The 10,260-nt window shown below is 30.3% G+C and overlaps 1 protein-coding gene across 1 annotated transcript; it reads left to right on the top strand.

Annotated features, from left to right (window-relative positions):
* Positions 1–1,258: 1,258 nt before the first annotated feature.
* Positions 1,259–4,707, top strand: LOC101256726 (phosphoglycerate mutase-like protein AT74). Its single transcript, XM_004248786.5, has 2 exons — positions 1,259–1,974; positions 4,262–4,707. The coding sequence occupies exons 1-2, from the start codon at positions 1,524–1,526 to the stop codon at positions 4,558–4,560; spliced, it is 750 nt and encodes a 249-aa protein (XP_004248834.1). The 5' UTR covers positions 1,259–1,523; the 3' UTR covers positions 4,561–4,707.
* Positions 4,708–10,260: the final 5,553 nt, after the last annotated feature.

The raw sequence follows: 10,260 nt of genomic DNA, 5'->3' as shown, positions 1-10,260 counted from the left end.
TCATGGTAAGTAGTGGAGATAATGGATAGTTTGAAGAGGTAATGGGTAAAATGGAAGACTTAATGGGTAGTTGAACTAACTTCCTTACTTCCCCACTTCCACTTATCCACACATGTAAGTAACTTCTCAACTTATCCAATTAGAATTAGAATTTAGTTAGTAGTTAAATATTAAACCAAAATAATATCAATGCGAGTGAGTCAAAAGACTAACAAGTTGATAAATAGAATTGAAACTCTTGAAATGTTTTCAAAAGGCAACAAATTATTTGCTTAAAGAAATTGATGTAAGAAACTTGCAAAAATATTTGACATGAAGGGAAGATTCATAAAAGGAGATAGAAGGAAACATATTTTGTCAATGTTTTTCTACACTGGTGAGCTCCGAAGAATGGGGATACCAACATGCAACATGTTCATTCAAGTAATAATATAATTGATTTATTCACCAAGTCTCTATCAACAACGACTTCAAAGACGATGGTGTACAAGTTTGGAAAACGAAAATTCAAGTATGTGGATTGATATTTTCATTAGGGGGAGTTAATACAGGATGTACTCTTTTCTCCTCACAAGGTTTTGTTCCATTGGGTTTTCCTTGTAATGTTTTTAATACGATATCTATAATGTGTATTATTAGATACGTAAACTATTTTTCCTTCACTAAAACTTTTTTCCCACTAATTTAATCTAGTGAGGTTTTAACAAGGTACATAATCTACTGACAAGGGGGAGCGTTATAAACATATTTGTATTATAGTGAATGTCTAATTATGTGGAGTCCTTTTAAGATATGGTTAAAAATCCTATTTGAGGACCATGTTAGGTTTTCCTTATTAATAAAGGGGTTTTCTTTTATTATTAATTAGATGTGTAAATCCTGAATATACGTCAAGATGAATAAGATTTCTCTTCTTCCTACTTTAGTCTTCTTATTTATATAGTTTCATAACAATACTACTTTTAATATGGGTTCACACTTAAATTTTTAAATATATTTTGAAAAATAAATAGTACCATATGAATTCTAAATAGGAGAGCATAGGTTCATGTAAACCTACGTAAACATTCTAGATACACCCCTCTTTTTACTCGTTTAATTTTATACAGGTCAAAATATGTTCTTATATACATCCAAAATTAGAATACACAGTTGTATGACATGGTTATATGTTGTACCTAATGAAGAAGTATAATAAGAGAGTGGGTAGGTATGAGCAATATTAATATAACTTTCCATGTTTTCGGCAGGGTCAACTGTTGTTCCTTTGAATGACAAAAAACGCAGCATGTTACAGCTATAATGGTCGCTAATTAATTATTTATGCCCAGACCATGTGGTTTTCCTCTCAATAAACCAAAATTGTAATGATAGAGTACGTATATATGTTGGTTATCATCATTTGGTCTGGAGAATAAAATACAATTAACCTACGCATGCCGATGGGCAATCACATCAACATAATATGTACAATAAATAAATAGATGAATGGAGGTGGTTGAAGTTTGAGGAAGCTAAGAGAAATGGGAAACAACAACAGCAGCAACAGAACTAAGGAGAGGCAATGGCCGAAAAGGATCATATTGGTGCGGCATGGTGAAAGTGAAGGTAACGAAGACAAACATGTGTACACCGTTGTGCCTGACCATAAAGTGCAACTTACAGAGAAAGGCAAAGAGCAAGCCAAAAATGCTGGAGAGCTTATCCGAAGCGTGGTTGGAAACTGCAAAGTATATTTTTATGTATCTCCATTCTTACGCACACGTGAAACATTGAATGAGATAAGTGCATCATTTTCCGGCAACGAAATCATTGGGGTAAGGGAAGAATGCAGATTGAGAGAAATGGATTATGCTAAATTTCAGAATACAGAGAAGATGGAGGAGTATAAAAAGGAAAGAGAGAGATATGGCAAGTTCTTCTACCGCTTTCCCCATGGAGAATCTGCCGCCGATGTCTACGATCGGGTTTCAGGTAACTTTTTATTCAAACTAATCACTTTTTCCACTACCTCCGTAAGAAAAAAAATTTAAAAAATTTGTGGTTATAAATTATTTTATTATTAAGGATAAAATTAATATTTTACATTATACTTAAATTGTTATTTAATATAAAAATATTTTATTCTTGGAATTGATATATAAAAAAATGTAAATCACATAAATTTTGATAAATTGAGACAAAGTGAGTTATTGTCTTCGTTCTTTTTATGTGATATAATTTGACTCAACTCAAAATTTAAGATAAATATTTTCTTTTAAAGAATTTATGATCCAAAATTAATAATAAAAGTTTATGCGATTATATTAAAATAAAAATAAAAATCTTATATCATAATTAAATTGTTATTTAATATAAAATATAACCTAATCAAAAAAGAAAAAAAACATAAATTTAAACAGAAAAAATATTTATATTTCGAAAGCTTATTCAATTAATTTATTTCCATTGCTTGTTGACCAACTTTCTAGCCAAGTAAATTCAATGACGAAACTGTTTCGTTTGTTCCCGTCATTTTTATATTAAGTTTTTAACAAACGCATATAACTCTGCTTCTTTCTCACTTCGTGTGACATGAATTAATTTGAACAGTACTAAATTATTCAAATTTTATAATTTAAATTTTCCAACTTAAGAAGATAATATAAATTATATAATAATTTTCTAAATAAAATAATAATTAATAATATAATATATTTAAAGTGTATATGAGAAAAATATATATTTCGATCGACATCATATAAAGTAATGATGAGGGGTGTGCTATATATTTAACCCTCAAAATATGTTACTCTATGTACTTACATATTCAGTGTCAGAATCAAATTTTGAATAATTAAATTTAAGAAATAGAAATAGAAATACATCAATATAATTGCACAGCTTTTGAGTTTCTGGTGTTAAAAATAATACAACGTAAACATTTTTCATAAACACTTTCATATGTAACGTAAACTATTACTTTGATCCCTCAACTATCAACAATGTTAAAAACAACCTTTGGAACTAAAATAATAGTAATTCATTTCAATACTTATCTGTTAAGCAATCATAATATAAGCTGATAAGTACCTTATTTTCATTTTAAAAAATGTGCATTATTTCCCCCTCCCTCCCCCGGACTTTAATTTGTTTTAAAAGATTAAGCACCTCCGACTTGGAACACGTGACATTGTCCCCTTCTACTCTATGTATGTAATGTCATTTTTGCCCTTGTTGTTATCGCTCTCTTTTACTATTTCTTGATAATATGCATATAAATTTTAAATTTGATGATTGTCATTATTATTACTGTTGTTAATAAAGCGCTTTTTTAAATTATTTACAATATTACATACAATAACCAATGAATATTGATTAAACTATAATTTGCTTATTTAGTTTACACGTAATTTTTTTCAATTGAAATATTCATTAGGCCTTGAGTATGTTTTGAATAAGTAATGATTTAACGAGCAAACTTTTAGTCAATTTTAAAATAGTAGTAATATTATGAGTTCTTAACTCTTGCAAGTGAGTAAAGATTAAATAAAAATAACTTTAATTAGTTTTAAAATCTTAAATATTAGGATAATAATGAAATGATAATTACTACAGAAAAACCGTAAATGATAATTTCTTTAATGAAGGTCAAGAAATTCAATCAACAACTCTGCCGAACTTCATAATTTAATGCCAGATTATATAATCTATCTATCTATCTATCCTTCTCGCTCTCTCTCTATATATCTATATCTCTCTCTATATATATATTTATATATATAAATATAAATAGATTCATAAATATTTACATATTCAGTAAAAATTTGCGGAATAACCATATCTGACTAAAAAAACATAATAGATATTTATATGAATATATAAATCCTCTCGTAAGTTTAAAATGAAAAGATTAAAATAAATTACTTTGAAATATAAAAAAATTGCATTAAATACTCTTAGAAAAATTTTATTTTTTAAAAAAGAAAAAAGAGAAAATTGAATATTGTAATATAAATTTTATGACAAATATTACCTTGAAAATAAAGCAAAGAAGATTGAGTAGAAACTGTTTACTTCACTCTTAACCAAAGCTTTTGTGTTTGAGCCCTGAATATGAAGAAAATCCTTTTTTGGAGCACACTCAAATTTGCTTTGTAGAATGGGATTCAAATTTAATGAAAGCTCTAATGTGAACTTCGAGCATACAATTGAAAACCAAAAAAACAAATAAATATTGGTGTTAGAACTTAATCTGATGTAGTTAACTTGTGATATACAGGTTTCATTGAATCGATGTGGAGGGATATAGAGATGGAGGAAATATGTGAAAGTGATAGCGACAATCTGAATATTGTTATAATTAGTCACGGACTTACCATTAGAATTTTGCTGATGAGATTGTTCAAATGGACGGCAGAACAAGTGGAAAGCTTAATAAGTCCAGAAAATGGTGAGATTCGTATCTTGGAATTTGGACATCAAGGCAAGTATAGTCTAGCATTACATCATGATGATAAAACATTAGAGAAATGGGGACTCTCTCCACAAATGATTTTTGATCAAAAGCAGAGGGCTTAGGTTCACCATCACAACTCTTATTTCACTACTTCTAATTTAATTTTTGTCATTTCTATAATTGTATGGTATGGTATAAAACTGGCATTAATTTTGTATTGCATATTTTTTGTTTATTAAAATATATGATTCACATTATTTTCTAAAGTACTTCATGTTATCACAGAGAACTAAATTCATCTCCTTTTCTGAGTCCCTCTATGTTATATTCCTTTTGCACAATATTAGTTAATTAATGCATGCTCCCCTTTGATACCCATTTTCCTTTAACTCAATGCATAATAAAAAACTTATGTTTCATCTCCAATTACTGTCAACCACTAACATTAACACATCAAGAATATAATTGTTGAGCCCAGTTTATTTATGTCACGAGCCAACCATCGAATTGCGCAATCACTAACTCCAACCCTTAGATAGCAGAATCCTTACAAGTATAAATACTGAAATCACGGAAGTAAACAACATTCAGAATATCCATTATTTAATAAGAGAACCAATATTAGCCTTGGCAAATAATACATTGTTTTTGAAAAAAAATACATAAAACTCTAGCCTATGAACTAGTCTAAATAGGTATAAAAAGTTCAAGAAAATAAAAGAGCTTTAAAATAAGACACATCTTCCACCATAAGGAAAGAGGATTAGAAGCCGGCAAAAATCACCGTCCTGTTCACTTAAAAATATATCATTTATCCTTCAACTAGACTATGTCATGTGGTATAACAAGAGTAGTATCAATATAAAAACAGTTAAAAACGTACTTGAAAGATTAAATACTTAATAACATAATAGCAGGGTCTTGAACACGATAATATTTTAATAGAGATTATTAAGGGTACATACTGATAAATTGATTTCTACCTCCTTGCTCTAACTTTATCTTACCACAACCGTCAGCGATGAAATTATTATAGAGAATATGATGTAGCCCTAATGGGTGGAGGGCGGACCAATTTATGAAGTTTTGATTTAATTTAGTACGTTCATCAAGTAACTAATGTACAGACGAGATATATTTCTTATTAAATATTATTTATGGTATTACTCGGGGTACAAATAAACTTGTATCATAAGCAAGAAATAATTATTAATTAATAATAATTCTTACATCTCCCAGTTGGCCCACTACCCTGCATATAAGATTTATATTTAATCAACATTATTTGTGCATACCATAAATCTCTTCTATATAATAAACTTCTAATGCGAGTTGCAGCGGTTGTACGTAAATTTTTAAGTTGCATATATACTACTACATTAGCAACATAGGTTCATAAGCTGTAAAAACATATCACATTACGGTCCACAATAATGTCTAATAGAGACTTATCTTGTAATATCTCAAAATAATATATGTATACCGTTATGATAAACAAGAAACTCATTCATGTTTATCAGAAACACAAAATTGAGCTCAGAGGTTAAAAACATCATAAATATATCAATATAAGTACAACAAACATCCATTCTTTGAACATATCCTTTGAATGTCTTTGCTTGTAAGCCTTTTGTTAAGGATCTGCAATCATGATATCAATTATAATATTCTCAAGTAACATATTTGTTTCTTGACTTCTTCCATAACAATAAAGTACTTTAATTCTATATGTCTGACACATTTTGGAGTACTTATCGTTCTTGGAGAAGAATACTACTGCAGTATTATTACAATAAATTTTCAGCTGTTTGGTAATGGTGTCAACAATGCTAAGCCCTAAAATAACGTTCTGCAGCAATAGTGCATGAATTGTGGCTTCTAACATGCCACAAACATTCTTTGCAGTTTTTCCATGATTAATTTCAGGGTTACTTTGATATTTTCCAAGCATTCCGACCGCAAAACTAATATTCGGTCTTGTGCAAGTTGGAACATAATTCAAACTTCAAACAATCGAAGATTAAAAAATTGTTTCCATTTCTTTTTCGTTCAACATCATTCTTTGGGCATTGCATACGATTAAATTTTTTCCTTTTTTAAATAAAATAGGAAGTATTCTGGCTGAACAATTAAATCTCTCTACAAGTATTTCGACGTAGCCTTTTTGAGATAGTCTCATAAATCCTTACGATCAATACCAGAGTATTTCTATCTCTCACATAGAACGTCTCACCCATATCTTTCATTTCAATATTCATAGAGAGAAAGTCATGTCCTCATGCAGTTATGCCAAAATCATTAGACACAAGTACATAGTCATCAACATACAAGACTAAAAAAATATAAACTTACTCTAACTAATTTTTTGGTATATACACCGAGCAACAGTAATTTTCTTAAATCCAAAAGATGTTATGGTATCATTTTACTTTATATACCATTGCCGTGAATCTTGTTTGATTCATATATTGACTTGTTTAGCTTACACACCATTTGATCTTTTTCTTTAATTTTGAAAACCCTCTAGTTGGTCCATATAATCATTCTCCTCGAGATCTCCTTTAAGAAAGATAATTTTCACATCCATTTAATGTAAATCTAAATCACAATGAGCTACCAAAGCCAAAATAATCCTTAATGAGTCTTTCTTCAATACAAGTGAAAAAGTATCTTTATAATCAATGACTTCTTTTGAGTGTATCGACAACAAGTCTGACTTTATATCATTCAGTATAATCATTAGAATCGTGTTTCGCCTTGTAAACCCTTCTACACCCGATTGTTTTAGAACTTTAAGATAATTGAACAAGAACCTAGTCTTTGTTGTATTCCATTGATTTTAAATTTTCATTCATGGAATAAATCCGTTTGTCAGACTCAATGCTTTCTATGACCGGTGAAAATGATACCGAATCTCTATTAATTCCAATGTCAAAATATGACTATACATAATCATCTGAAATGACAGATTTTTAATGGCATTGTTTGTGGTTTATTTGAGTCAGAATTTGTGAGTTAGTATCTTCTTGAAGTGTTTTACCCAACATGTTATTCAACATTTTTAAAGTTTTTTTAACAAGAGGAACAACATTTGTGATTGGTACGGAAGTAGGTACATTAATGGGCAATGAAATATTTATCCTTACCTCATTAATTTCCATACTTTGTCGTTCAACACTCCCACTAACATTATCATTCTCAGGGAATTTTTTAAACAGAACTAGATATTTTACTAATTTGTTATATTTTCCATAATATTCACTACCTGTCTCAGACCTAGTGATTTTCACTTTCCCGTGTAATTGTCTTTGAGCCTCATAAACATATACTTTGAGAGTATCCACTGCTTGATATTTTTTTTAATGAAATGGATGAACTACCTATAATGTGAAAATTTATAGATGAAGGTGATAATTTTTTTTTCAACTAAAAATGGATCATCAAAGTTGTCACGATCGGAGAGCAAACCCTAGAAGAAAATGCCAATCTCGAATCGTAGACAGGTGTAGTATGCTTGTCATAGGTCTTGTACAAGCCCTCCCATATCGTTCATTGCATATAAACATATGAAAAGTAGTGTAAAATTAAAACTTTTCACATTAATATCATAAAACATCTTTCATATAAAATCCACAGAAAATACAAAGTCTCATTTCATCAAATCTTAGACTCAAGATACTTGAGACACGACCCATACAATACGAAAATAGAAATACTTAGTCTACTACAATACTTCAATGAAAAAACTAAAGAAATCTACGTCGTCGAGTCAAATAAGGACACACTTCAACTTGCTTCAACGATGTTCTCATCATAGCTTAGCTCCCAAAAGCACCTTCACCTATGAATCACTTTAGAGATAGATAAAAGCATGAAACTAATGCAAACACACGTACTAAGTATGACATAATGCATCAAAACCATCAAAATATAAATTTATTAGAAATATGCACCTTTTGGTTTAAATATCATATCATAAGCATAAGAATAACAATTAACACCTTAGAAATATATATGAGATCACACAAACAATTTATCACATTTTTAGAAGCAACCTTACAGTGAACTAAATAAGTGCTATCAACTTCACCTTGTACACGTACTAGCATGCAATTCCGTAACTAAAACCTACCCTCAGACTCACTTAAGTAAGACAAAGAGAGACCGCCCATACACCTTCTCTAGGAACACCTATAATGAGATATACACACCTACAATACATTAACCACATTATAGAAACACTTAAGAGATCCTATAGATTAGCTAGGATAAGATAATTCTCACTTAATACAACAACATAGATATAATATGGCATTCTCCCTTCCAAAGGTTATCAAACGACCTACTCAAGTAAATCAAGAAGATAACATCCATGATTGACCGCTTCAAGATTGCCTAGATAATCCCTAAGACTACCTAGATCACAACCAACTTCCCTAACTAGATTCATTCTTAAGACTAATCTAGGTAACATACAAAGTGACCATTCCTATACCCCCTTCACACCTTAACTAGATAACCCTTAACTACTCTAGATAAGTACTTATTCATTTAACATGCTTTATTAGCTTAAGTCATTACATTCATTAGTTCATTTAAGATACATCCATCACATAAAGGATATTAAAGTAATGGTCTTGTAAAAGACCTAGGGACCCTCACCAACATCTTTAAAGCCTATTGAGCAATGTCTAGATATTATCTCACACCACCACCTAAACTTCATGGAACTTCTCCAATACTAGTAGGTATCCCATATGATGAGAATAGGCAATAGCCAACATACACCATGGTAGCAAATCATGGAATCCGGAGTTGTAACCTACTTCGATATGGGTGTTCTACTTGCCAATGGTAGAACTTGCACACATCCCATGTAGGCACATGGTTCGAGAATATGAAGGGCTTACTTTGTACTCTAGTCTCTCGCTCTTCACTAGAGCTACTTTGATTACCATACTCACTCGGTTATATCTTTTTTTCTCATAGATTATTGACATTAAAGGTTAATACTAAGGGTTTTATATCTTATTCATAACCTAATCACATTAAACCTACCAAAGGGGTCTCGTAGGTCTACCTTACAAAGGCGACAAAGATAGCTCATAATGACATTACTAAGGAAGATATGATGCCGTTCCAGCCTATCAAACAGAGGTCCATCATTCATTACAAGATTGATACTATTACGACTTTCGTCTTCAAGTTCATAACATAACCGTACCACTAGGTTCAATGTTTCACATAAAGACCCTCAAAACATCATTCAAGGTCACATGTCAATCATACATTTAATACTAAGAGGCTTTATCATTCTAAGTAAAGATATCATATGTTCACATTCATACATGTATCAAGTAAGGATCACCAGTCTACCAACACAAGACACACCATACTTTACATATAACCTTTAGCATGTCATTGTAGAAGCACATAAGCACAACCAACATCATTTTTAGGTCATCTTATCCAATACTATATTATCATTATTATAACCATTATAGACTCATATATTCAAGTAGGAATAATCATGCATCAACTCTAAGACTACACACATAATGACATAGTCATAGTCTAACATGATCACCTAATAACATCAATAGAAGATCACATATATTCACATTACTAACATGCAGGTAGATATGATCATACTTCACATAAATTATTACACACATCATCACCATATATCAAGTAATTCCAACAAGTCCATGATCATCATAATACATAAAGTAACACCGACGAGGCAACATATTGCAAGTAAAGTACATAGCATCGCAACCATAAGTAGAACATACCAATGACAACATAATTCAACAATTATT

This window comes from Solanum lycopersicum, chromosome 10, assembly GCF_036512215.1.
Source record: "Solanum lycopersicum chromosome 10, SLM_r2.1".
Lineage (NCBI taxonomy): Eukaryota > Viridiplantae > Streptophyta > Magnoliopsida > Solanales > Solanaceae > Solanum > Solanum lycopersicum.
Note: the sequence above shows the minus strand (reverse complement) of the source record. Positions and strands in the feature narration are given on the sequence as shown.

Excerpts from the sequence above, each read along its gene's own strand:
- LOC101256726 (XM_004248786.5), top strand. The coding sequence starts at position 1,524 with ATGGGAAACAACAACAGCAGCAACAGAACTAAGGAGAGGCAATGGCCG. Across the intron at positions 1,975-4,261 it reads TGTCTACGATCGGGTTTCAG|GTTTCATTGAATCGATGTGG; the intron begins GTAACTTTTTAT and ends TGTGATATACAG.